Source organism: Trichinella spiralis, assembly GCF_000181795.1.
Source record: "Trichinella spiralis strain ISS 195 chromosome Unknown Scfld9, whole genome shotgun sequence".
In the NCBI taxonomy this organism is placed as follows: Eukaryota; Metazoa; Nematoda; class Enoplea; order Trichinellida; family Trichinellidae; genus Trichinella; species Trichinella spiralis.
The window spans coordinates 113,156-140,102 of record NW_003526948.1 but is presented as its reverse complement, the minus strand read 5'-3'; the positions used below and the strand labels follow the sequence as shown (position 1 = coordinate 140,102).

General features: G+C 33.8%; 6 protein-coding genes across 6 annotated transcripts; 2 read left to right on the top strand and 4 right to left on the bottom strand.

The window, feature by feature from the left end:
- Positions 1–134: 134 nt before the first annotated feature.
- Positions 135–2,144, bottom strand: Tsp_09392 (putative nematode cuticle collagen N- domain protein). The gene is made up of 10 exons (XM_003371137.1): positions 1,973–2,144; positions 1,864–1,886; positions 1,490–1,642; positions 1,059–1,423; positions 891–1,026; positions 788–836; positions 652–732; positions 515–610; positions 308–451; positions 135–250 (listed from the first exon to the last, which is right to left on the bottom strand). Exons 1-10 carry the CDS (start codon positions 2,142–2,144, stop codon positions 135–137), a joined length of 1,335 nt encoding a protein of 444 aa, XP_003371185.1.
- Positions 2,145–4,803: 2,659 nt separating this feature from the next.
- Tsp_09393 (putative nematode cuticle collagen N- domain protein) lies at positions 4,804–9,113 on the top strand. The gene is made up of 17 exons (XM_003371136.1): positions 4,804–4,974; positions 5,049–5,192; positions 5,473–5,605; positions 5,659–5,721; positions 5,792–5,845; positions 5,908–6,011; positions 7,412–7,464; positions 7,539–7,791; positions 7,857–8,127; positions 8,186–8,218; positions 8,290–8,404; positions 8,466–8,484; positions 8,549–8,603; positions 8,662–8,715; positions 8,777–8,812; positions 8,864–8,944; positions 8,998–9,113. Exons 1-17 carry the CDS (start codon positions 4,804–4,806, stop codon positions 9,111–9,113), a joined length of 1,755 nt encoding a protein of 584 aa, XP_003371184.1.
- A 337-nt stretch (positions 9,114–9,450) lies between these two features.
- On the bottom strand, positions 9,451–10,900 carry Tsp_09394 (conserved hypothetical protein). Its single transcript, XM_003371135.1, has 6 exons — positions 10,813–10,900; positions 10,555–10,702; positions 10,023–10,156; positions 9,833–9,938; positions 9,569–9,651; positions 9,451–9,482 (listed from the first exon to the last, which is right to left on the bottom strand). The coding sequence occupies exons 1-6, from the start codon at positions 10,898–10,900 to the stop codon at positions 9,451–9,453; spliced, it is 591 nt and encodes a 196-aa protein (XP_003371183.1).
- Positions 10,901–12,638: 1,738 nt separating this feature from the next.
- On the bottom strand, positions 12,639–14,474 carry Tsp_09395 (forkhead box protein F1). The gene is made up of 3 exons (XM_003371134.1): positions 14,230–14,474; positions 13,694–13,836; positions 12,639–13,450 (listed from the first exon to the last, which is right to left on the bottom strand). The coding sequence occupies exons 1-3, from the start codon at positions 14,472–14,474 to the stop codon at positions 12,639–12,641; spliced, it is 1,200 nt and encodes a 399-aa protein (XP_003371182.1).
- A 1,165-nt stretch (positions 14,475–15,639) lies between these two features.
- Tsp_09396 (cuticle collagen rol-6) lies at positions 15,640–17,386 on the bottom strand. The gene is made up of 12 exons (XM_003371133.1): positions 17,314–17,386; positions 17,115–17,257; positions 16,991–17,063; positions 16,864–16,932; positions 16,717–16,803; positions 16,573–16,657; positions 16,416–16,513; positions 16,310–16,363; positions 16,202–16,249; positions 16,070–16,147; positions 15,858–16,013; positions 15,640–15,803 (listed from the first exon to the last, which is right to left on the bottom strand). Exons 1-12 carry the CDS (start codon positions 17,384–17,386, stop codon positions 15,640–15,642), a joined length of 1,128 nt encoding a protein of 375 aa, XP_003371181.1.
- Positions 17,387–19,601: 2,215 nt separating this feature from the next.
- On the top strand, positions 19,602–21,017 carry Tsp_09397 (cuticle collagen dpy-7). The gene is made up of 8 exons (XM_003371132.1): positions 19,602–19,676; positions 19,834–19,948; positions 20,011–20,064; positions 20,151–20,287; positions 20,386–20,581; positions 20,635–20,661; positions 20,717–20,800; positions 20,860–21,017. The coding sequence occupies exons 1-8, from the start codon at positions 19,602–19,604 to the stop codon at positions 21,015–21,017; spliced, it is 846 nt and encodes a 281-aa protein (XP_003371180.1).
- The last annotated feature ends 5,930 nt before the right edge of the window (positions 21,018–26,947 follow it).

Here is a 26,947-nt window from a genome sequence, read left to right as displayed (position 1 = left end):
AAAAAAGTTGAATGTACAAGGAGGGCGGGAAAATAGACGACGAATGTTAGAAATTAACGATAAAACATGAGAAACGTAGTTCTCCTTTCCAAAAGACGAAGGATCGCAACGGACATCTCTTAACATGCTTTTCCTCAATGTCTTTTGTATGGCTGATTGAGATGGAAGGCTCCGCCGTCAGCTGCGCAATATGTGGGGCAAACACCTTCTGTTCCTGGCGGACCCATTTTTCCAGGAAGTCCTCGAGGACCTTCAAATCATATTCATCATAAAATTCCTTATCTAATGACAGTCTAAGTAAATGTACCTGGAGGACCCTGCAATCCAGGCAGACCTGGCACACCAACAGATCCTTTGCTACCAGGAGGACCAGGAGGACCACTAACACCATCAGCACCATTTGGACCTTGTGGACCTGCCGGTCCTGTGGGACCCATATCTCCAGGATCACCTGAAATGAAGTAAATTTTTGAAATAAATTATCCATTGATCAATGTTGCCAATATTTAATTACCTGGTGTCATTGGAACATATTCAGCTGGACGCCCAGGCTCTCCAGCTTCACCGTCAATGCCAGGTTCACCAGCATGTCCAGGCAATCCAGGAGAACCTGAAATCAAAACCTTTGTGAATTGTCTGCATGAAATACACTGTCGGCTTTGTAAGTACCTGGTATGCCAGGGGAACCATCATCACCTGGAGCTGCGCTCATACCAGGCGGACCAACGTCTCCTAAATTATCAACATTTAAATTGTTTACCAATTAAACTGTCATATTCAACTTTACCTTGTGGTCCTTGAGGTCCGGCAGGACCTGGAGGTCCAGGCGGGCAAGGCTAAAGCAAATCTCTTTGAAATAACGCAAAAAATAACAGATGAAAAGAATTTACTGGACACGGAAGAATTGGTATCATCTTGCAATGTTCCCACGAGAATTTACCAGTTTTTCCTTGCATTCCAGGTCTGCCAGGCATACCGGGCTCTCCGTTAGCACCAGGTGGACCAGGCGGTCCTGGGGGACCGGGCCTGCAACAACCTGGAAAATTTCGTTTGATCACAGGCATGAAGAAGCTATTTTTTCTGTCTGTCTACCTGTTTGACCTTGAAATTGTCCTCCATTGACACCACTGCCTGGCAAAGTAGGCACTCCAGCACTTTCATCACCAATATTCCCCGGTAAACCGCTTCCAGGGAAGGTTGGGATCACTCCGTCCGGATTTGGAGAAAATCCTCCAGGAAAACCACCGGATGCAGAATCTGGAACAAGACCAGGTACAACTGTAGGGAAGCCTTGCTCAACACCGCTTCCGGGAAAATTATCTGGAAAGCTTCCACTGCCATACGCTTGTCTGGCAGTTCGATTAGCAACAAAAGTGTACTGCTTGATCAATACCATTTCTGCTTCAACGTCGTTGGTCACTTCCTGCATAATGAATAAAATTTCGAAGTGTTTTTCCAGATTAAACAAAAATGCATCACAAGCTTTTACCTGACAACTCCGCATGTCTGATCGCAACCTGTTCTGCGCATAACTAATGTGACTATACATCGCAGGCAAGCTGATCGACATGGACAATGCAGCGATTAAGCTGACGGCTGTTGAAAAATATGCAACCAAACGATAAGCTTTTTCTCGATTTTCCTCCATTAAAAAATATATTTTATAAAATCCAAAAAAAAATCTCAATCAAGGAAAAAAGTGGTGAAATTGAGCAGTGAGCCAATCGACGATAAAGAAAATACAAATATAAAACGGCAAAGTGTTCGACTGCAGCTGTGAAGGAATATTCAAAATGGAAAAAAACACAAATTCAATTTGCCGTACTCGATGGTAACTCCTGTGGAATAAATTAACAAACTGACTTGAATAGAAAGAACCGTGTAAACTTTATATGACTATAAAATCAGAACAATCGGTTAGACTAGGTTTTGGTTGGAAAAAAATATTGCTCAAGTTCACCAGGTCAGATACGTGGAAAATATTGTGCGCTGAAGAAAAAAGCACCAGTTTTTGCATTTTTCCTTAAACACCCGGTGTGACTTTGTACGGAATCACAGGTCACAATACGGCCCGGCTGGAGGGCAAAAATTTCAGCACGACCTGCTAATGCGGTGCTGGGTCTCGAACTGTTGAGAATCGTCATGCTGATAGTGACGGCAAAATTAAGCAATCATTTTTCCAACTTCCAATGAACTCTCCCATTCTTTCTCACTCTCTCTTTCTTTTATTCTTCTTTTTTTACACATTATTTTTCATAACTGAATAATATGAAAGTTAGATGAAACTATTTTTTTCAAAAAAAACACCATTACAATGCTCTTTCAATATCTTCACTTATATACAATGGAAAGTGAACACAAGCAGGTAGGCAGGAAGGCAATTCGTTATATTATTACATATTTTGTCTCTGGAACTTGAAAATTTAAGCAATTGCTCAACAAAAGATAACCTGACAAAAGGCGTGCATTCAAATATATTTGGCTTCAAATTGAAGGCATTTTCTACGAAAGCGCAGCAAAAAGTCAAAAGTGTCAAATCACAAATTTTATGCTATACAGATTTATTATGAAATAGAATTGTTCATGAATCAAAAAATGAAGCTTGATAATTTATCAAAGAATGCAAATCGATATTCATCAATTATCAGTAAGAAATACTCTGCTAACTTAATAACATTAAATTCTTAATTATAAACTATGTTATGAGTAATTGTGTAACTATCGTAAGAATTCAAAATTCTATGCAAATATATTTTGTTTGACTTCAAAACGTGGCTTTTTCAAATACAAAGCTTTCCAATGTTGAAATTAATAAACTATTAATATACTGTGCAAACTGCTCTGACTACTTGCACAATGTTTTAATTAACAACCTTAACAATCAAAAACTACAGTAGGTTGCATCTGTTGAAAATTTCATGCCAAGCGTTTAATAGTCAGTGGCAGCTTTTTTTATTTACTATTTCAATTCTCTGTCACATATCTCCAAAATTAATAAATCATATTCACTTGTATATAAATTTTATAAAATCATCTGCAATAAAATTATGCTTTTTCTATTAGAAAACATGCCCAACATTAATGATGAAAATATTTATTTTTAATACTGATTTAATAAATAAATGTACTTTACAATAGTAACATTGTGTTAATAAAAAAAATATTATTTCAAATTTCATTTGCAAAGCAATTACAATATATGAATGAACAGTAATATAGTCGAATTATTTCATGAATGATAAATTAAATTATAGCTATGTCAAAAAAAACGCCAATCCCCTGTCTGTTGTGCCCTAATTATTAGAACTCGTTAAAGCATCACACATTCCATTATGGTCAGATCAATATCAACGATATGTATGAATTCCACTTAACCCTCAACCTGTTCCCAACTGATTAAGTAATACTTATAGACTAAGCATTATACTGTACTAATAAGCAAAACGGCAAATCTGCTCCACTCACTATACATAGTATCATTTTAATACTTTGAACTCTTGCTTTAGACAGAATGTATTAATGTAATTTCAATTCATCGAATATACAATGAATGCTAAAGGAACTGAACTCATTGTCAACTCAACTTCAAAGGTCATAATCACCACCATCACATTACTAAATACTTTCACACCAAAGTAAACAAATATTATCAACAACGTCATTTGAAGAGAAATTTTCCATGATTAATAAAAAAAACAATGAAAAATAGCCAATAATGTCATTTTTTGAACGCAACTTAAACTTCTTACAGTGCCATTAACCATTTAGTGTAATGTAAGCTTTCAAATTACAAAAGAGTTTCATAAATAATTTTATACAAAATATTAGCTTAAATAACTGCATCACATAAACTTGCTGTTTCTGTGAATCTTAACTGCACATTCCAAACTAGATAGCTGATATAATGAATGATAGTTTTCATATTACAGTACAGTATACAAGTTAGTTTTCAACGGCTTATAAATAGTTTCAAAGTGAAACAGTAAAAGAAGAAAAAAAAGTAAACGTGCTTAAAATACAAATAATAGTGAACTTTAAATATTATGCTGAAATTGCAACAACCTACAGATGTGAATAATTTAAAAAATTTTCATTTGAGTTTGCTTTTCATATATCTGTACATATGTACATATGGATTTGGTCTATCTTGAAACATTAGTCAAAATCACCGTTGCGCTTCTGGTCATCGTATATCATTACCATTTTACAGTGTCAGTTGTAATTGATTGTTTAAAAAGTGTATTTCCTCACATATCCATTGTAAAAATGTTTCTATTTCAATGCTACAAAATTAATTATTGAGGACCAATATATATCCATGGCAATATAGATAGCTTATTAAATTGAAAATGCTATTGTACTGTTGATAAAAAGAATATACGAAAATCAGTCAGAAAAAAATCGTTTAAAAGTTGCAATAAAGCTTTCTAGGAAATTAAATGAAAATAAGCTGTACCGGCCTGCTGTCAAAGTTAGAACTGACATTGCAGAAAAAAAAGGTCAATTTGCAATAAGAAAATGCAATGTGCCTTTGCAGAAGCGGACACAAGACAAGTTGACGACCTTAATCTTGAGCAACGGCAAACGATGAGCAACAATTTAGGCCGGTCGCTACGATGAAGGCGAACTGCCCTTAACGACCTGAACAATTTTAATAGGTCACGCCTGCTGTAGAAACGTACATCTACAAACACACACATACACACCCTTATATGCATATATATATATGCATGTTCATCGAGTATTGGCAAAGCAGCACAACCAAACAGATCTAACTCGACGTTCACAGTTGCCGGCGAAAAGATGCATGGGCAAAGTGAGCTGTCTACAAGACGTTCTTTAAGGCCAGTCGCTTTTTGTGCTGTTGCTTTCAGCACCGTAGCTGTTCTTTCTTGTGTGATCACATTGCCACTTATGTACAACTATGTACAAAATGTACAAACGATCATGCAGGACGAAGTTGACTTTTGTAAAGTGAGAAATTACTTCTTTTTTTCTTAAAATTTGCATATAAATTTATTATAACATCTGTTTATACTATACTTCAGGCTCGCTCCAAAGATATGTGGAAAGAAATGGTACAATTACATGCTTTGTCGATAAACAAAGCGCCAAAACTCGCTGCCGCTAGTCGTCTACCGTTGTTCCTTTCTCGAGCGAAACGTCAATACGGAAGCATTCCATCAATTAATGTTCTTCCTGCAGGAGATTGTAATTTTTGACAAGAGAAACTCACCACTGCTTAACAGTACTTTTAAAATACTATTCTTTTATAGGCTGCTCTTGTCAACAAGGTCCCCCAGGTCCACCAGGTCCACCAGGACGAGATGGACGTCCTGGTGCTCCTGGCCGCCCTGGTAATCCTGGTCCCCCAGGCAGAGATGGTCATTTACTTCCTCCTCCACCTCCAAAAGTAATTTACTGCACATTCGTATGCCTGAATAACAGAAGAAAACAATTATAATTTTACAGCCTCCGTGTCAAAAATGCCCACCAGGACCTGTTGGCCCACCAGGACCTCCTGGACCCAAAGGATTACCCGGACCGCAAGGTGATCCAGGAGAACCAGGAGTTGATGGAACCCCAGGCCGTCCTGGACCGCAAGGTAAAGGAAAACTTTCTGTCCCAAAGCTCATTACTTGTAACTGACTAATTTAGGACCACCTGGACCACCTGGAATTCCTGGAGAACCAGGAGAAAAAGGACCCCCTGGTGAACCAGGTATATACAGCTGAGATATTGCTGAAGAGGTAAAAAACTGAAGAAATAAATAAATGTATGCTTACTTTAGGAAAAGTTATTAACACTGCACCACCTGGTCCACCAGGATCACCAGGTCTACCAGGTAAAATAACTTTTACATCAGCACCTCAAGAAAAATGCATATTATAATGAGGAAAATTACAGGACCAAGAGGACCCCCTGGCCCGCCAGGTAGAGACGGAACTGCTGGAGCCCACGGACCACCCGGTCCTCCTGGAGACCCTGGTGAAATCGGCCCTGAAGGTCCAGTTGGATTGCCGGGAAAATCAGGTATTATTATTGTATTGCAATAAGAATGTAAAAAATTAGTATCTAATATTTATTCGTCAATATGCAGGCCCGCGCGGTCCACCAGGCAGACCAGGATCATGCGACCACTGCCCACCGCCCCGTACCCAAGCCGGCTTCGAATACAAAAAAGCTTAAATCCATTGCAAATTACATTCTTCCTTTTCTTTACACTTCCCAATCTGTCTACATATTCAATCAAATTTTCAAATATAGTATGCTGTTTTATTTCATTATTTCAACAGAGTAAAATTTTAATTTTGTAAATTAATGGATTTGAATCGCTATTTATGAAAATAACATAAAAAGCAAGAAAAATAACACCGGATTACACAATGATATATACTGACTATATACGACTTTTTGGATTTTAAATGCTAAAACATTTTGTCAAGGATTGTGCTGAAATGAATTAGCCAGTGTTGAAAAAAGCCATCTTCCATCCTTGTTGAATGAATTGACAAATAAATAGAGATGATTTTAAAAATTCACAACAAACTGCAATATCTCACATGTAAAAGAATTTTTACATTAGAAATAAAACAGCAATACAAATTGCAAATGAATCTGTTGCCATAATGAAACTGAGATAGATAGAAACAGGGTAGGGCTGGCTGAATGCTTATGATATTATTCAAAACACTGTTCTGAAGTTTTAACAACAATCACAATTTCAACTGACTTTCCAGATACGCTGACAAAATAGAAAAAATTTCCTTTCAGAATACATTTAAAGAAACTGCAAAATCAATGATATTGATTGTTCAATAGATCTGCGAACAAATATAAATTGGAATTCAATGTAAGCAGTAATTTGTAATAGAATTTGTTGATTTGTATCATTTCTTGAATTTGTACAAAAACCGTTTCAAATTTCTATCACACCACGTAAAGATTTACCAGTTTGAAGAAAAGCAGAACAAATAATTTATCCAACACATAGTGAGATCTGTTCAACGTTCGACCTAACGAAGCCACTCCCCTTTTACTTGTTGCCGTGAGCCATCAGAAAATTTATATCACCCCTGACAAGTTTTGTCATTCAAATAATAGCTACCAAATGAAATAGGCCATTTGCATTGCTGCCAAGGGCAGACATTTCAAATCAACACTCTCCTTTGCTAATGCTATTACAAAATGTATGAATTTTGTTTTGTTTGCTTTTCGCTTTCCAATACATATGTGCATTGCTCAATAGAAGCAATTTGATTACCCACTGTGTTCAATTACATAAATAAGAAAAACAGTTGCCGCAAATGGCATACCTCTGAAGTAGTTTTACAAACGCTAGCAGAGTTGAGCATTTGTAAAAAAATGCGGAAGTTTGAACATTAAAATTGAAACCATACCTTTACTTCAGTGCACTGCACAGTATGCTGGGAATGACAATGCAAGAAAACCTGCTGGTACGATGTGATGTGAATGACACTGCAACTGAAGAAGAAGTCAACGAACCACTTGTCGCTGTCCATCGGTACGAACTACAGGCCAGGTCAGTCTTGTGTGAAATATTCAGAAAATAAAACCACAAACAACAACAACAACAAATCCATAAGTTGTGGTTGTTCATCCGCCAACGCTATGACTCAATCACAATGCACAGCAGCAAAATGGACATTGATCAGTGCAACGTTCCTTAGCACGATCACCACGTTTACCTGTATCGTCGTAATTCCATTGTATTTCATGCATGCGCAACGCACTTGTGAGCTGATCAACGCTGACATACAGCGATGTCATGTAAATGGAATACTGAAATGAAAACAAATAACTAATCAATTACTACTAAAAAGCAATGTTTTCAGCACCATGCCCAAAAGTTGTGGGAAAAAGCAATGGATGCAGATCTGATCTTGGCTAGGTCTCGCCGATCAGCTGATTATACAGGCTATGGAAATAGCATACAACACAGTGCCCCCAGTTATGGTCAAGTCACTTGTTGCACGTGCCAACAAGGACCACCAGGTCCTCCCGGTGCTCCAGGTATTGACGGATGTGACGGTGAGCCAGGATTGCCGGGTATTGATGGAGAACCAGGACGAGATGGAAAACTACTTACAGAAGAAGAAACTATGGGTAATACGTGCTTGCATGAATTCATCTTTAGAATGCTAACTGAAATGCAAACTTTCAGAGCCTTGCCAACGTTGTCCATCTGGGCCACCGGGTAAGTGTCAAAAGAAAAATAACCTTTAGCCACAGCATTCAAATTACTTTGCTTTTATCTCTTCATCACAGGCGATCCAGGTCTTCCTGGACCAAAAGGACCAACTGGTCCTCAGGGTGAGAAAGGACTACCAGGTGAACCTGGACTTCCAGGTAGAAAAGGACCACACGGTATAATGGGCGAAAGGTTAGTTTTCTCAATTTCATACTAAAACTTATTATTAATATACAATTATTACATTTTCCAGGGGTGATCCAGGAGAACAGGTGAGTACATTTAAAAACATTTTAATGCATAGAACGGGTGAAAATTTTTCCAAACTAAACACAGGGTGAAAAGGGTCCCCCTGGAAAACCAGGAAGAGTTATCAATGGTGCTCCACCAGGTAATTTCACTCTGTGAAATTTTCTGAATAATAATTTTTAACTTTTCTTTCATCTCAGGACCACCTGGACCAGTCGGGCCTCCTGGACCAAGAGGACATCCAGGAATTCCAGGTATAATTTAAAACTGTGAAAAAAGCAACTGTTTTCAATTGTCAGTCACATGAAATTATAGGAAAAGACGGATACCAAGGACCTCCTGGCCCACCAGGTAAAATACAATGCAAAAATATTGAATACAAACTGCAGTTACTGATTTCAGGTCCAAGGGGAACACAAGGTGACCGCGGACGAACGGGTCCACCAGGTGAACCTGGCCCACCGGGACCGCAAGGAGAACCAGGTAAATACGAACAAAAATCTTTCAAACGTGACGCACTTATTTGTCACTTTCAGGCCAACCAGGCACTTGTTATCACTGCTATATGCAACCGAATTCTGTTGTCGAAGATTCCAACTTACCAGAACCTGCAAAAAGCCTTCTCGGAAAATGGAGACATGCCAGAGCGTGAGAACGCCAGTCCTGAACTTTTATATTGCGCAAAAACTTACCAACATTAATTTCAAAAAATAAAAATCGTCGAAACATTGTTGTTTGTAAAAAGTACCCCAAAAGAAAAGATTTTCAAGTTATCACAGCATCTGTGTGACGCATACTGTAAAAACGTCCAGATAACGATTCCAAATATCAACCAAGAAGCTGTCTTGTCTCAAATTAGTAAACAATGTTAAACTGTAATTTAAAAAATGTTTTCACTATTTAATTACTTCAACTTAAGCAGCATATCCGACAGCTCTTTCATCAATTCAAAACAAAATTTTCGCAAATCATCTTTGGTCCACCTGCCTTCATGACAAGGAATAATAATCTAGAAAAAATACTGAAATTAATCTATATAAGTAAAATAAAAATAGGTAAATTTTACATTTTCAAAAATGTCGACAAAAAAATCCCGCAATTCTCTACCTTGACTCAATTCCATACCAATGTTTATCACAACTTTACAATATGACTTTAAAATGATCACAAATATAAATAGAGCAATTTTACTGAAAAGAAAACACTCACTCTACTATTGCATTTGAAATTAATAAACGCAGCTGGACTCAAAACGGAAATCAGTCGTCGATTCAACCTGCTAAAATAAATAAATAAAAATATATATATCTGTTTATAGTTATTCAATTCACTTTTTCTTTTTGTGAAAAATAATCTATATTATTTACATACTTTTTCAACTCATCAATAGTACTTCTTTCACAAAGTATTTTCGCGTCTTTAATGCTGGCCAAAAACTCTCGACTTAACCATATATCTGATTCAGTTTCCATTTCTTCTAATAATGAGTTGAAAAGCACACATCAATAGCTGATATAGGCAGTTTTTAACACAATCATTGTTGAACTTGGCCGAAACTTACCAAATGCCCTGTTCGACCAACAGTTTATCATCTTTATACAACAGACGCATAGATCATCAAAAGATAAATATCCAAGTCTTTTTCTTGGAAATTCAAATCGATAAGTGCACATAAATATGGCTAGAGCATACCTCCTATGCGATATTAAAAGTTATGCGTCAATTCAATTCAAAAACAACCTATTCATCACTTGCAAAGGCGTGATGGAAGCAAAAATTTTCTCCTAATTTCCAGCAACAGATTTCCTTTACAATTTTCAACTGCTTTAAATATTCTTCGAAAGTTCTCCAGCTTTAATCGATGAAAATCAACGAAGCATACTAAATAAATGAAATCTAAGAAAAGCTCACCTGCCGTCTGCAACTATAATAATTTATATTTGCTCTCAAACAAATTTCACTCGCTTCTTTTTTCAGTTTAGTAGATGGCTTTTTCCCAACAATTTCTCTCAAAACGATATCGTCAATTTCATAATATCTAAAATAATTCTCCAAAAATCTGTCTCCAAAAATTACAAAAAGCGAACATTTACTTTGAAATCAGCATCTCACACATTGGAGTAGTCAAGGGTAGTAAGCGCTGCTCGCATAGACGAGGCGGCGATTCCATATATTTCGATGTTAGTTGAAACAGTCGAAATGCGTCCTCAACTTCGGCAAGCATACATCCATAGTCTATGTCTGAAAATTCTGTAAACATAACAGACTTGAGCAGCTGGGTGCTTGTGGAATGGGCTGAAACGCTTTTGAATTATCAGCAATTTAATAAACAACTATCAGTGCAAAGTTACCATCGTATCCAGCAATCCAATAATCCAGTACTACTTCATCAATATCATAACCGGTTGTAGTAAAGCAAACATCACAACTGTGCTTCATAGTCAGTTAATGCCAGTTGAGCATACTTGGCCGTCAAATTTACAATCAATCTTAAAAATGCATTTTTTTCAATGCACACTTTGAGAATTGAATTATTACAACAAACGCGCTATGCATTCATTTTTATTGCATAGAAATATATTGATAGAGTATAATCAAAAAAATTAAATATATAATTACTTTTCGCAGGCATGCCAAAGCAAAATACCGTTTATTAAAGCAAACAGACACGCGTTATATGAATATATATACAAAGCAAGCAACTGTATAAAGTTACAAATTTCAACTTGAAAATCTTATGCTAGTTATAATTAAAAATGCGCAACACATTTAAATAATTCATTGTAAATGTTTAAAGAGGAAAAAAAATAAAATTACATTCCATTTTTGACTTCCGCAGTTCCACCTAAAAAATGCTTAGCATACTGTAAAATAATGTAATGTAGGCATAAGATTAAAGGAAGACAAAGATAATAAATAAATGAAAAAGTTAAATAATTAATAAAAGTGATAAAATACAAATATTAATATTATAATTTTAAAACATTAAATAATCATCAAATTATCACCATGCACAGTTTGTAAGGAACCCCACCGCTTAAGCGTATTTTGTTGTTTTGATGCTGGCTTGATTGGTTGATTTTGACTAAGCTGCCAAGTGCTCGTTTGCTTATGCGGTAGTTTGCTAATTTGAATACTACACGCTCAGTTAATTAAAAATTGCAGGAAATGATATGTGCATTTTAAGAATTAAAATTGCTTTACATTTCACATTAAGTAGAGATGATTGTACTTCAAAAATCAAAAGTTTAGATAGAAAGAATTTTAAGCTGAATAACAAAGAGAAGTTAAATTTAAATGCATACATACTAAAACGCAAAAAACATGGAAAATTAAAGGAAAACAATATTTTAATCAAAACTTCCAATTAATTATCAAAAATTCATACGAAAAATTCAGCTTAACTTAAACGTGTTTTGGTTTATTAGTCAAACAAATATATTACGGCTAATATGCAGCAACAATTTTACTTCGAACCTTTATAGAACTCGTTTAACAAGATAAAGTGTGTCATATGCATAATAATGAAAGTATTTACCAAATTTTGCATAATATATTCGTATTTGTTTTGAAAAGAGATAATGGGTTTTACAAAGAATCGACACACATATTATTGAGCAAATAAGAGAAGTAATTTGAAGAGTGCAAATGAAATTTTTTGTGCTTATCCCTTTTTTATGTTTAAATGTTTCAAACTGCTACTTGACTATCAGATTATACTTCGAAAGTTAATTTGCATGTTTGCAAAAGTCTAATTTGCTAATTTATTTTGATTTTCAAATCTGAATTTTACACTTGTCTGATAACTTTATTTTTTGTTAAACAGTTATGCATAACATGAACATATGCACATCAAAAGCAATTTATAATACTTATTGTATAAATATAAATTTGTTTTTTGAAGACGTGATTCCTTTTAACTGTTGACTTCAAATATAATTGTTGTTCAAGTTGCAGAAACTTCCAAGCATTTGCAATGATAAAGTCACATCAATAAATTTGCCTGTGTAATAAATTCCCAATTTTACAATAAAAGAATAATGTCGTGTAAGATTATCATTCAAAATAGAAACAATCACATTTATTCGCAATTTATTTTGCAATTATTTCTAACTGTATGTAAATGAATAAAGATTTTAAATTTAAAACCACATGTTGCAAGTAGCATGAAATATTATTACTGCACGTCAAACGAACCGATTGTTTGATAAGCGCCGTCAAAAAACGTCTGTCCATTAGTTGCGACGGATGCAGTTTCATATGGATGCTGCTGTGTGCACATGTACTGTTGAGTTTGGGAAAATTCATCTTGCATTGGTGGCGCAGCTTGGTATCCATTAGGCGTGTGAACCCATTGACTCATCCAGTATCCTCCCGTTTGTCCATAATGGACTATTGGTGATCGTGCTGGAGCTGCCAACAAGGCAGCATTAGCAGATGCTTTATCGTTGCCCATTTGTAGTTGAAGATCAACATTCTGGGTCCAGTTGTTCGCTTCTTGAGCTGAATGACGTTGAAAATGAGCCTCATCAATCCTTGAACATTCTTTAGTCCGTTTCACCTTCTTCGGTCGACGCTTAATGAATCCATCCTCAAAACAAAACTGGCATGCCGCTGCTGCGGGATCAATTGCCCAATAATGCCCTTTAGCTGATCGACCAGCTACTTTTGGAAGCTTAACAAAACAGTCATTCAAAGAAAGGTTGTGTCTGACAGAATTTTTCCATCCTTGATAAGTTCCACGAAAACATTCAAATCGTTCTTGAAGAAACTGATATATTTCTGACAATGTTGCTCTTTTCGTAGGTCGATTTTCGATTGCCATTACAATCAAGGCGATGTAAGAATGGGGTGGTTTGTCAGTACGCTTACAAGTACGTCTTGATGTGAGTGTTTCAGTGATGTTTTCTCTGGATTCTTCAATAGAAGGATGCTCATCAACCTTTTCAGGAAACAGCTGTACAGACGAATGGACATCAGTGTGCATATCTGACAAATCTACACTAGTGTCGACCATACTGTTGGGATAAAACAGTTGATCAGTCATCACGTCAGTAGTTCAATTCCAAGGTGGTAAAATCCTGATGCTGTATCAGCCAGAGGCTGGTGTTTGTCGTTTATCGCCTCCACAAGAAGACGAAACGTGAGAAGAAGCGGACGAGAAGCGATTATAGGCCGTCTAGCTTTATTAGCAGCGCGAATGAGCAATGTGGACTTGGCCAAGTCACTCACTGTTAAGCTGAACCATCTGTTTACACAGCTGCTTGTTGGCAAGTGGAATTTTAGCCAACCCGTTGTCGCCGCCTGGCTTTTCCCTTTCCATCTTATTCTTATTCATCCGAAGTTTGCTACTGTTTTGGAAAGCAATTTTAACCCTAGATTTATTTCAAAGCATTTTCTTGGCTTGGATTTAAAACTTTAATTAAAAATTGCAGAAAATGAAAACATGTGCAAATGGATCTTTATTTTTAAAAGCACTGCAAATACAGTTCTGATTTAACAAGCACTAGCAACGCCCACCAAAACACACCCCTTACGCAGAGTTGGTTTGTTTGTATTTATTTGAGCTGAATTCACGTCTGCAAGCATCAAAGCCAATTGTTGTTATTGTTGGTCAACGGTCGGCTCAGCTGCAAACGTTGTAAACATCCACTAGATAATGCATGCAATAAGAAGACCTTTTTTCACTGATTCGGCTAAAGATGACATTGCTAACGAATAGAAATTTGCATATAGTTGATCATATGTTCATGAAACATATTCCTTACCAAGAATTTGCTTTCATCAGAGATGTGCTGATTTGAAAAAAATAAGTAAAGTAAGATAAAATAGACAGCTTTCTAGCTACGCTGAATAAATCAAGCAAACAGAGCAAATGATAAAATGCACATTGATGAGACGGTGACATTTGAAATTCAAAATAAGTGTTTTTCATACTCTGAACAAAATAAACGTAAAATACGGCATAAAACATTCGATTAATAGCATTTTCTTTGACTACAATAAACTGCATGAATAAAGAAAGTATTATTTTGCATGATTTAATCTTTGCTGATGTAATGTTCTTTTATGGTAAAACTTTTATTCGCTTAATAAGCTGTATAAATTAAAAATTTACATCTTTATTTAATACAATAAAAGAAGCCCCATCGACTAACTACAAGGCAAGCTCACTTACTTTATAGTTGCATTCAAGTCGGAAATTTAATTTCTATCATGGAGAATTGAAATCTGTGGTTGCCCTTTGAATTTGTGAAATAATTTTACCGCTGGACATGCTTGCTTATTCAAAAAATATTTAAGCAAAAAGCAATAATAATGCAAATCAAAACATTCAAAATTTGTTTTATATCTTTTGTTTTTTAGGTTATGCAAAATTCAACATGCTTAAAAATCTCATCTTAAAGACAAAACTTTCTAACATTATTGCTGCTCATCAGCAACCAATCATCTAATTTGTCTGGCAAACGTTTGCATAAATGAGAAAATTTTCAATTTCACTGTGAAAGCATGCTTCTGCTTTTCTAAACTCTGACGCACACACATGCACACATTTCACGGACATATACTTTTATTTTTCGTAGATTTTCTTAAATTGTGCTTTTCATTGTTAAATGTTTTCCCAAGTAATGAAAATAAGACGAAAGCTGTTTTAAAAAAATTAATATCAGAAATCGCTCGAAAGCTAACAACGAGCTAATTGAATAATTGGAAATTGATGTCATTCAAGTAATTAGTAATTCAAGTAATAATATGTTCAAGTAATTACTGTGTGCTAGCAATCAGTTGACACATTTGCACTAATAGAAAGAGCCTGTTTTAAAATCATTCAAAAACTGAATATTCATGAAATATATGATGTAAAAAATGAAAACTTTTCTTTCATTAAGCCAAGATAACTGAAAAAAAATATGTATAAGTGCATATTAAATAGCTTTGCTTCAATTTGCTGACATTCCTCAAAATAATGAGTCTTAACATTTAAATGAATCATAGCATAACTTTATGATATTACAAAGTGTTTTCAGTGAAAATGCCATAATTATAAACAAATTATGATTTCAAACAGTATTTATTTTAGAAATGTAATATTTTCCAACGGTATTTTGTTGCAAAAATAAAATATATGCTTTAAGAAGATGTTTTACGAAAATCCACTATAAAGTGTTAGCAAACATTTAGTGAATGCGATGACGTCGTTGGTAGTTCTGGAAAACTGGAGGACCAAAGTTTTCAACAATAATTGGCTGCTGGGACATGTACGGTGGTGGCTGTGGCTCAGGTGGTCGTCGGTTGGGGCAAGGGCAGTATTGTCCATCTCGACCTGGTTCACCAACAGGTCCTGCAAAAAATATTTTTAAGCATTTATAATGCTTTCTATCATGCTGAGTCTTACCTGGTGGTCCAGGTGGTCCGGGTTGGCCTTGCGGACCCATTTCTCCAGGTTGACCAGGAGCACCAGGATAACCACTGAGCGGAGGTCCAGAGTACGGAATTCCAGGAGCACCTTGGGGTCCAACTTCACCCATTGGTCCTGGTGGGCCTGGTTCTCCTTGAATTGTGAAAATATTATATTTTATTATATTGCATCGTGAAAACCATATTTACCTTTTTCACCTTTACCACCTTCGCTATTCGCTCCAGGTAATCCTTGTGGTCCTGGATTGCCGTCACGTCCAGGAGGTCCTATATATTTGATTTGTAATAAATAATATTAGAAAAAAAATAATTACTGCATACCTGGTGGTCCAGGTGTTCCAACCTCTGTATTATCTCTTCCGGGTGCACCTAGAAAGAAAATATTCAGAGATAAATGCTAACAAGATTTTTCTATAAAACTGAGCATACCTGGTCTGCCAGGTTGTCCACGTGGCCCTTTAAATCCTTGGGGCCCTCTTGGACCTAAGAGAGTTCACTTTAGAAAATGATTATCTAATTTTAGCTATTTCAGTACCTTCAGGGCCAGGAGGACCAGGTGGTCCCATAGGACAGATTTGGCAATCATCTTCGTCAGGCACTAGAGTTCCATCACGACCTGGTAAACCATTTTCACTGAAAGAGAAAGTGATAAAAATGTTATATTCAGGGAAAAATGAATTTTATAGCCATACCCTGGCAAACCATCTTTCCCGTCTAAACCAGGTAAGCCTGGTTCACCTGGTGGCCCAGGCGGACAAAGATTCGGTTGATCACAAACTAGAAATCAATTCAATTCAAAACCAGATATGTCACATATACAATGAAGTAGCGTTTACCGCATTCTTCAGCCCCTAGCTGTCCTTGACTTGGTCCAGCTTGACCATATCCAGTATCTGGCATAGGCTGTTCCGGGTACATATATGCTAAAATTTAATTTCTTACATCTTGTTCCAAAAATTACAATTAAATTAAATTAAATTTACTTGGACTGGACGGGACACCAAACTGCTCATTTGGATAACGAAGCATTTGATCACTTGGCATGCCGCCGCCTTAAACGCAAAGAAATAACATTATTATGCTGATTTGAAGCACCTCTCAAATACGAACCATATGCCTGACGTTTATTGCGAAGACGTTCATGGACGCTCATCATTTCTACCCATATACGATCCGCCTGGCGCTGCAATGAAAATTGTTGAAATTTCATAAAACTTAAAATCAATACTTATACCTTAATTTCAAGCATATCATTGTCCATATTATGCTTTCCTGTGTTTACCATGCCAGTAAGAGTTGGCAAACCAATAGCGCAAATTCCAATGACACATGTGCTGATCAAAATAGCAATCCAAGCAGCAAATGCGGCAGTATCGACTAAAAATTAATTAAAGCTTATAAAATCAAACATATTTGAAAATAATAGAAAATACTATTATTACATGAGCGGTCTTTTTCTTCACCATTGCCTTTGAATGCTACATAAGGCATTGTCACCTTCTCCATGTTGCTACAATAAACTGCGTTCAGTAAGCACAAATGGGAAAATATCCACTATTTATATGATGTATGAAAGTGGAACAGCGAAACAATGTCACGCTGTCTTGGCAAAAGCGACCCCAACGTACCATCTTATCAAGACAGCTTGGGTCAAGAGTACGCAAGAATTGCTCATTTACGTCAACTGTCTCACAATGCGGTCACCGACCTTATGCCAGCAGCACTTTTTAAGCAAACTGATGGTTATGTTGAGAGAGAAAAAAAATTTGAATAATCAGCCCATCCAAATTGATCAGAAATCTAAAATGCACATCTCTACTTGAAAACAATACATATATATGTTATACATGTTTTTTGCATGGCAATTTTTCAAAAATTTTAATGTTTCGCAAATGTGCATAATACATATTTGCTGAATGTGACATTTCGTTAATTGTTGATTGTTTAAAGCTTAGATTTTTTTTCATACTCATGTGCTTATCTGAAAATAATTTCATGAGCTAGATTCCACACCCTATGCATTATTTCACGGAAAAGTCAGATCATTAATCAAGTAATAATGTCTCACGCATGCCAAGTAAGTAGGACAAATTCCATTAGTATCAATAATTTTTGGTTTCGAAACGATCAAATTGTAAGAAAATGATTCAAGCTCAAAACAGCCACACCTCAATGTAGGTAACATTTGTCAACAGCGTTGGCCTTGAATAACGCCTGTTCAGTGAAATGTAACTGAGCAATTTAAAATGTATACGTATTTTAAATTGCCAGTTAAGTTTTCTACAGAATTGTCTAAGAAAGAAGATTTGAAAGTTAAGATAAAAGTGGCGTTACAATTCTGAAAATGGACGTAATATTGCACTTTTCTTTCACTGTCAAAATCTCAGCTTGATATAATGTAAATTATTAAGTATTTAACGAAGTTATTTTTAAAGAGAAATTAAATTTTTTCAATGTTTTAACAATAAAGAGACTGATTTCATTATTATAAATTGCTAAAATAAATTTGTTATGTGAAAATACTTGAAAACAGAATACTGTATTACAGTAGTATCCTAGATTATTTCAAAAATAATTTCAAGCTTTGTATAGTTGATGAAATCGCATGTATTATATTTACAGATTCAGAATATCATCATGTAAAAATAATAAAAAATGATAAAAATGAATAATGAAGAAAATTTGATGATCTACGCTGTATTTAATACAACTAAGTAGTTTTACATGTAATAATGGCTATAAAAAATAATAATCTTAAATTTCAATAACAAATTCAAGTTAATTAGACAACAGATACATTTAATCTCTCAAATAAAACTACTTTATAATAATTCTGAGTGTTACACATGTATATTAGAAAAGTGCACAGCTGCGTTAAGTATATATATATGTAAATAAAGATGTGCATATCATTTTGATGTTTCTGAACATAAATGGCAGTTTTTGTCTCCAAATTAATAATTAAAAATATTAAATGCAATGTTATTACATCTAAAATTTGATGACTATTAGAATTTTATGAAAGAAAAAAAATATTTTCTGTTCATATCTGCATGTTTCTGCATTTGCAAATATACTTCATAAAAGTAGTTTAAAAATTGAAGTATTGATTATTGAACTTCGCTCACAAGGTAGATTTGAATCAATGAAAAACTGAAGTGCTTATTTTGGAGAGTACATGAAAGTAATAAGAATAATTCGCGATTATGCTAAGTAAATATTGACAATGTTTGCGTCAATTCCCATTTTGTGATAAGCACGTTACGTCAACAGTTTGACTTTTCAGAAAAACAAATAATAATAATAATATTTAATGAAAAACATTCAGAACAAAACATTAAACAGAAATAAAACTGCACAAATATTTAACATATTGTACTGGTATTATTGATTATGTAATTCGTTTAAATAACAGAGGGTTTAGTTGTTCATTGCAATCCATAACATACTGCATAAACATTTAATATTTGTCATTTCAATTTGTAATTATAGCTAATTTGAAATAATAATTTAAAAAAAAGAAATCTACTTGTGTAAATTATAAAATTTGCATAATTTTTACACGGAAATTGGCATTAGTGACCTTTGTGAATCAGAACAGTATAGCTGTCTGAGTGAACTGAAGTGACCGTTCCAAAGGTCAACGTCTGCTGACGAAAAATATTCGCCCATGTTTAATTTAGTTATTCATAAATTGTCCAACTAAGAGAGAATAATTGCAATGAAATTGTCAATCAGCGAAAAATATATTGGAGATATTTTCAATCAGATTGCCGTTTTTTCATTTACTGTCAGCGTATGTTGCGTTTTGTTTTGTTCCATTTCATTGCCGATTTTTTGGAATTATACAGTAAGCCTTGATGGAGAACTCAGCAGACGAGCATTTCAGTTTAAAGTGAGTATATTTCTTTATTTATTTTTCCCCCATTTAAACACTATCGTCTATTATTCAGACAATATCGGATGTTGCTTTTGAGAAGCTGCTGCAAATCCAATCGACAAATATTAAACGAAAACGACAGATTTGCGGTGAACAGTCCGAATGCCAACTTCCACCAGTCTGTCCATGTATTGGATATGTATAAATTAATGCCTATTAAAAGCGTTTAATGAGCATTTGATATGTTTAGCATGCGCGAAACTCGTCTGTCCACCGGGACCTTCCGGACCTCCAGGTATTCCAGGTAAATATGCAGCGAAGCTGATGTTTATTATTTTTTTGCGTTTGTTTGGTTTGCATGAGAAAAAAATGAAATTTTCTTAATAAAAGGTGAAGATGGAATTCCCGGAGAACCGGGATTGCCAGGAATTGCAGGAAAAGATGGCAAAAGTATAGAAATGATCAGTGAACCAGATTTCCCTTGTATCGTTTGTCCAGCCGGTCCTCCTGGTTTAAGAGGAATTCAAGTAACGAAATAAATCACTTTTTTCACGAAATGTTTTTTTAATTGGAATTGTTGTACAAATTAAATCGTGCTTTAAAATGTTTAATTTAAAAAAAACAGGGTGAACGTGGAATAACAGGAAACAAAGGTTATCCTGGTAAACCAGGCTTACCAGGACCCAGGGGAAGTCCGGGTCTTCCAGGATTGCCCGGTATTCAAGGTCGTCGTGGTCCTCCAGGATTTCCAGGACCCATGGGTCCGCCTGGTGAGCCCGGATTTTCAGGCATCGGTTCCAAAGGATTAAAAGGACCCCCAGGTATATTTGAATGTTCGTTGTTTCGAATGAAATTTTAAAATTGTTCCATTTAGGACCACCAGGGCAAACCGGTTTGCCAGGTAATTTTATTTGGAAAAAATTTTTATTCAATTTTGAGAAAGTATTGATTTTCAGGAAGACCAGGAAAACCTTCAATAATTAATGGACCACCCGGACCCCCTGGTCTAAATGGGGCGAAAGGATTTGCCGGTCCACAAGGTATGAAGAAAAAAAAATTTTTTTGCATATTCCATATTTTCCAAATTATAATTTTTCAGGACGTCCTGGTACACCCGGTGAACCCGGCCCACCAGGGGAACCTGGTCCGGCGGCTTTCTACTGCCACAGCGATTGTGGTGTTAGTGAAGTTCTGATTCCCGCCTACAAAGAATCTCTACAACAACCAATCGAATCTTATAACCCTTATAATTCATGAATAATTGAATAAAAATTAAAATATCCAATATTAATAATTAATACTTTTCATATTTCAAAATAAAACATGCAAAACAATTATTGGAATAATTTTATTTGCAGCAAATGGACAAAAGCTAATTAAAATTTTTTTTTAAATTAATCACTTTCGGTGATTTGTTTGTACAATTGGCCAACTATTTTTATTTCATTAACAAAGAACATCATTCATTTTCAATTAAAATTTATTACACAGCTTTGTAATGAATTTTAACAACGTTCAAGTGTGGAATAATGAATAATTTCAAATTGAATTTAAAATCAATGGAAATTTAAAAGTTTTACAGTTGAATTTGAAGATAAACATTTTCTGATACGATCATACTGATACGATTTTCTGATCATTTTTTACTTTAAATTTTCAACAAAATACCAATCTAAACTGGTATTTATTTATTTAAATATTTAATACAATAAAAATTTTAAATTATTAATGTAATAGTGGAAATATTTTTAAAGCAAACAGTAACAGTAGACGTTGCTTTCACTGAAACAGTGATGCATTAATTTAATTTAATTTGATTTAATTTGATTGATCATCCAATAAATTAATAGATAATTTTTTTTTCGCATAGCTTCAGTGATAATAGCAATTTCATTTTGCAACAGCTTTGTGTTGCACATCAAGTTTCGTGTAAGCGGATATTTTCCAAAATAGAATATGATAACAAGAAAGTTCTTGCGAAGAAAATTGCTTTTTGATATGATGATTCAAATTTCAAAAAAAAATCAATTACAGCAGTCTTTGTTGATTCATCACTTGTAAATGTTTAGTAGCGTGCATTTCAGGCAAATTGAAATGTAATTTTTAAAATGATTCAATACAATTGCAGCCGAATAAAGCATGTTATACATACATATATATATATATATATATATATATATATGTAAAGAATGAAATTACAAGACATGCTTAGTGTCAGAAATTGTGAATAGAGAGAAATAGATTTTAAGGTTTGCATATTGTTGGGTAATGTTTAAGGGTTTACAAGTGAGATGGTCCAAGCAAATTCACTTGTCAAATACAAAAAGCAACCAGCTCGATTGTGAAAATTGAGCTTTTCTTTTTTTCAAAATAATTCAATAAAATATCAAAGAATCGGCTTGCTGTTGTCCAGTAGTTTAAAATGATTTGCTGCCAGCCACAATGGCACAATGACCTCTGTGTAGTTTAAGAAAATCCCTCCCCTTCCCATCCTCTTTCCCCCCTCCCCCCCCCCTCTCCTCCAAAATCCCCCTGGCAACAGCATGGCAACTGAAGCGCGCCGATCAATCGACTACTGGGGACAGTATAATTGGACGCGTCCAAGCAACAGGATCGGTCGGTTAATGAACCGGCGAACAGTGCAACTGGCCAGTAATTCAAATTAATCCGCGTCCAGAGTGAACAAATTAATTTTCAACCGGTGGACCAAAAGCGGATCGATGCGCCATGAAAACTGCGTATCAAATCCGTACATAGATTGGTGGGGTGTGGCTTGGAGCGACTGCGTCTCGACCTCCAAATTTGACCGTCTCCACTGGCAAGCGTAATTTACTGCTATTGATGATAATTTAATGTCGTCGATGTGATGTGTAAAAATTTTTTTCCCTCTCCCTTCTAATTATCACCCCTGCCGCCATCATTACACACGCCACTTCATCTCATCTCTTCTTCTATATCCCTTTCTCCCCATCCCCTTACCACTTGCTCGAAATAGCTGAAATCAACGTGTATCAGTTTTGTTTAAATTGGAACAAAGTTCCATTTACCAAATTTCGACATGCACAAACGATTGCTTTGTTGAAGGTTGATTTGAATAATTGAATTTTCCCATTCCGCTCACGGTCCCACTGTTTTCAGTGGGAAAAGTTATTAAAAATCCAACATACCAGCCAAGTGGATTTTATAAGTGATGGTACGGCATAATTCTTCGAAAAAAAGCGTCCAATTCAGACGTCAACAGACCGTATTTCACAGCGGTGACGAAACAATGCTCATCAATCAGGTGAGATGAATATACTTGTTTTTTATTCTATTTTTTTTCTTATTCTCAAAGCTCAACTGTATCGTTTGTTCAATATCCAATACAGCATGCAAATTATTCCCATTTTGAATCTATTTCTCTCAAACGTCGTCGTCGTCGTCCATGAATAAACAAATCAATAAAGCCAACAAGGCATGCAGTGAGTGACTTGCTGGTGTTCAAAATTTGAATAAAATCAACATTCGATAAGAAAAAGCTTTGTTCTTATAAGCAGGTCAAAGTCGAATTTCGAAACACTCGACGAAATTAATTATTGGCACTCGCAATCTCCTATGCAAGTACAGATTATTATTTTCTTCACAACCAAGCATAATAATAATAATAACTGATTTGTTGCAAACAACAATCAACTTCGCCTCCAATTCATTTGTCAGTAAGTAAATGTTAAAATTTAAATTAATCTCTCAATTAACCGAGAATTTAATATAAAAAAAAGACAACTATTTTGCTCGTTTCATTTGTTTTTGATCTGAAATTTCATACTGTACTTTTTATTGCATTATTTATCCAGTTTGAACTAAATTTTTAAACTGAAGGTTTTATTGTATTATTATTTGGCATTTTATCAAAATTATTATTATGAAAACAAATATTTTCATTCTAGTTTAGAAATATATTTTCATATTCGAGAAAATAAATAACACAAACTATTTTTGCGCACCTTATGCTTCATCGTATGTTATATATTTTATTCATTTCTTTTATCAAGTGGTAAGTAATGTTTATTTTGACTAAAAAAAAATATTTTCGGAATTTAAATTTTCCAATTTCAATTATAATTTATCAATATGCTAAATATATAACAAAAGGTAAAGGTTTGTTTGAGGAGAGACTTTTGCAGATGCACTGATCCATTGTTGAATGACTGAATTTTTGCATTTTAATGATTTCAATTTCAACTTCTCTTCTAGTGTTCAAGTGAGAAAGATAACAGAAATGGCATTTGTCGATTAAAATCTTTATCAATTTAGATTAAATTGAATAGATAGCTCAGCTCGTCTCCAACTGTGAAAGATTATACATTAATTTCAGTTTATAGATGGAAAAAAATAAACAATTTCTTTTTAATTTAATATTTCACATCGTAATGATATTTTTTTTTAAATTTACTTTCTGACCTCATTTGGATTACTGTAAAGTTAGTCTAAAAAAGTTCAAATGACAATTCTACAGAACAATCAACTTCTAAAACCGGTTTCTGATAAAAGAATTCAAAATAGAATTTCAAAATATGCAACACTGTAACTAGTGTTTACAATTTGTTCTACTTTAACCTACTAATACAATAATAATTTGAAACAGTTAAATATTTAAATGAAGAATTTGAAGTTTCAACTTATTTTTTAAAGTCAATTGATTTAAATAATTTTTACAGCAATTTATAATTTTGAACATTATTTTTAAACATTCAAATTTACAATAAACGTCTTATCACATTTCATTTCACTGCATTTACTGATTTGTAAAAGATATTGATAAAACTCAATATTTGCGCAATTATTTACATAAAATTCATCATATTTTTTAAAGTTATTCTGCAATAAAATGAAAGAATAAAAATGATAACTTTCGGTTGTATAAATTATTTTATGATCAATGCCAAAAAAATAATTTGCAGTTATAAAAATCAGAGTTTTTGTAATCCAGTGAATCAACATTGAATTGCAGCTTTATAAAACTTTTTGTATTAATTATTTCATTTCAATCTATACACTTTATGAAGAGAGTTTACTAATTTCATTATAAGTCAGTATATGCACTTTGCTTTGCCTCAATTAATTTTCAACTACATGTCTACTTTTGAAATATGATAAAAGTGAAAAATTAGAAATCAATGAAATTATTTTCTGCAAAAAACATCAAAGTAATTTTTTACAACTAAATCAATCAAGCACTAATTTAGTGATAAAAAACAAATGTTAAAATGTCCATTTTGTAATGGAATGAATAACGGTTAATGGAAATGACAAAGAATGAAGCCATCCCATTTCCTTATTTTGCAGGAGTGCTTTTATTTAACAGATATTTAAATATTTACAATATTATCCAATAGATAGATTTGTTTTTAATTTCATCCATGTAGTTATAACAGTCATCAATAATGATGATGAATTTTTTTTCCAGTTCGATTAAAATTAGGAAAATAACTTTTAATGTATAATGACATCACTAATAATAAAAAATGCATTACCTCTAGTCGAATAACTTTTTCGAAAAATCTCACAGTATATTATAAATTATTCCTTTTTTTTGCTGTTTTATAATTTAATCAAGAAAATGCACACAGACAGCGTTTACACTTCCGCATCTGCAGTGACAATTTATTAGTTTTTTTAATTGAATTTATAATTTTCTTTTTTTTGTTGAAAATCCTGATCAATGATCCAAACTTGATTAGAAAGTACAATTATGTTTACCAAAGTAAAAATTTTTTATAATTATTTAATAATAAAATGTTGGAGATGAGTTCAAAATAATGGGATTATATAAAATAATTGTATTTTTAAAAGTTATTGCCAATAAAAATCATTAACTGATCAGTTCAGAATTTTGCTTTAAAAGAAAATATCTACTAGAGCTTCAAAATTTAGAATTTAGAATATCTGTTAAGAATACTTTCTAATATGCTTTAAGGATTGTATATTTATAAAATTGGATTCTAAACTGATTGAAGTCAGTGTTCTTAGATGGAAAACTATTCAAATAATTGAATTGTGATTTTCTAGTAACATTGATAGAAAACTGAAAATTGGTAGAATTTTGTAAATGCAATATTTGACAATCAAGTGCATACTCGTTCATCGATAGGATAATATAAATTATGAAGCATTTGATAAAGGAAAAAGTATGCTAATGAAGTGCAAATTTTGTCAAATCACCATGTTATCAAGGTGGAGCGGCATAAATTTAATCATATATCTATTGTGAAAATTTTAAACATCATGTTCATGTGCATTTTTTCATTTTTACTATTTTTCAAATGTGCAATACAATACTGCTAATGTTATAATGTATAAATATGATTATTGAGCATATATAAATATTGTAACAACATCTCTATTTCCATCTATGCATCTAATAATGCATCATTGATTGTTCAGATGCAATGTATTAATGAGAGAGAAAACGTATTTTTATATAAAAATTCTAATAAAGCTCAACATAATATATATTGTGGGCAATGTAAAATTACATCATTGCTTCGATTGACAAGTTTGAGTATGAAAATATTTATAAATGTTGAGAAATAAATTAGTGAACAACACTGAAAATGTTGCAAACTTTCATTTTAGATTTGTAGTTAATATATATATATATATTTTATAAAATTATAAGTTGTAAATTTAACAATTTAAAGTGAAATGCAATAGTTTGTTAGGATGCTATAGATTAAAAGTTTTTTCACGACTTATCAATATTAGATTGTGAAAAACATCCCTTTGCAGAAAGAAGTCTGGTCATTATCATGTGATCATTGATAATGGAGAAATTTTAAATTTGGAAGCATTCAACTTTTAATAATCTGTTAATAGTTTTGGTTCAAACAAAGTTTTCTTTTTAAGCACTGAAGACCTAACAGAGTCATTATTTTTCAATGCAACGGGTGTCTTTTATTTTGCTAAGAAAATCTTTCTCAACTGGGATAATGTTTGAAAATTTTATTGGTAATTTTGTTTTTGATGCTGTTTGATAAAGCAACTTCCATAATAATGCTGTAGGTGACAGCTGTTCAACAATATATTCAAGCTTAAAATCGATATATCAACAGCGAGGGTTTGTCCATTTATGCCTTGCCAATCGATACTAGCATTCGATTGTAAATCAGTAAAAATATTGCCTTTTTTCGAAATAATATTGACTTACT

What these genes read in the sequence shown, in the direction of transcription:
- Tsp_09394 (XM_003371135.1), bottom strand. Translation starts at nt 10,900, where the DNA reads ATGAAGCACAGTTGTGATGTTTGCTTTACTACAACCGGTTATGATATT. An exon ending in TTGGATTGCTGGATACGATG is followed by an intron (nt 10,703 to 10,812) that starts GTAACTTTGCAC and finishes CAGAATTTTCAG; the next exon opens with ACATAGACTATGGATGTATG. An exon ending in TTGGTCGAACAGGGCATTTG is followed by an intron (nt 9,939 to 10,022) that starts GTAAGTTTCGGC and finishes ACTCATTATTAG; the next exon opens with AAGAAATGGAAACTGAATCA.
- Tsp_09396 (XM_003371133.1), bottom strand. Translation starts at nt 17,386, where the DNA reads ATGGAGAAGGTGACAATGCCTTATGTAGCATTCAAAGGCAATGGTGAA. An exon ending in TGGTGTCCCGTCCAGTCCAA is followed by an intron (nt 16,804 to 16,863) that starts GTAAATTTAATT and finishes ATTAAATTTTAG; the next exon opens with CATATATGTACCCGGAACAG. An exon ending in TGGACAACCTGGCAGACCAG is followed by an intron (nt 16,250 to 16,309) that starts GTATGCTCAGTT and finishes TTTTCTTTCTAG; the next exon opens with GTGCACCCGGAAGAGATAAT.
- Tsp_09392 (XM_003371137.1), bottom strand. Translation starts at nt 2,144, where the DNA reads ATGACGATTCTCAACAGTTCGAGACCCAGCACCGCATTAGCAGGTCGT. An exon ending in ACACGGTTCTTTCTATTCAA is followed by an intron (nt 1,643 to 1,863) that starts GTCAGTTTGTTA and finishes TTTTTAATGGAG; the next exon opens with GAAAATCGAGAAAAAGCTTA. An exon ending in CAGACATGCGGAGTTGTCAG is followed by an intron (nt 1,424 to 1,489) that starts GTAAAAGCTTGT and finishes TTCATTATGCAG; the next exon opens with GAAGTGACCAACGACGTTGA.
- Tsp_09395 (XM_003371134.1), bottom strand. Translation starts at nt 14,474, where the DNA reads ATGCAGTTTATTGTAGTCAAAGAAAATGCTATTAATCGAATGTTTTAT. An exon ending in CTGATGAAAGCAAATTCTTG is followed by an intron (nt 13,837 to 14,229) that starts GTAAGGAATATG and finishes AAATAAATCTAG; the next exon opens with GGTTAAAATTGCTTTCCAAA. An exon ending in ACAGATGGTTCAGCTTAACA is followed by an intron (nt 13,451 to 13,693) that starts GTGAGTGACTTG and finishes TAGATTTGTCAG; the next exon opens with ATATGCACACTGATGTCCAT.
- Tsp_09393 (XM_003371136.1), top strand. Translation starts at nt 4,804, where the DNA reads ATGCATGGGCAAAGTGAGCTGTCTACAAGACGTTCTTTAAGGCCAGTC. An exon ending in ACGAAGTTGACTTTTGTAAA is followed by an intron (nt 4,975 to 5,048) that starts GTGAGAAATTAC and finishes ACTATACTTCAG; the next exon opens with GCTCGCTCCAAAGATATGTG. An exon ending in AAATCGGCCCTGAAGGTCCA is followed by an intron (nt 6,012 to 7,411) that starts GTTGGATTGCCG and finishes CCTTTACTTCAG; the next exon opens with TGCACTGCACAGTATGCTGG.
- Tsp_09397 (XM_003371132.1), top strand. Translation starts at nt 19,602, where the DNA reads ATGAAATTGTCAATCAGCGAAAAATATATTGGAGATATTTTCAATCAG. An exon ending in CGGACCTCCAGGTATTCCAG is followed by an intron (nt 20,065 to 20,150) that starts GTAAATATGCAG and finishes TCTTAATAAAAG; the next exon opens with GTGAAGATGGAATTCCCGGA. An exon ending in AGGGCAAACCGGTTTGCCAG is followed by an intron (nt 20,662 to 20,716) that starts GTAATTTTATTT and finishes ATTGATTTTCAG; the next exon opens with GAAGACCAGGAAAACCTTCA.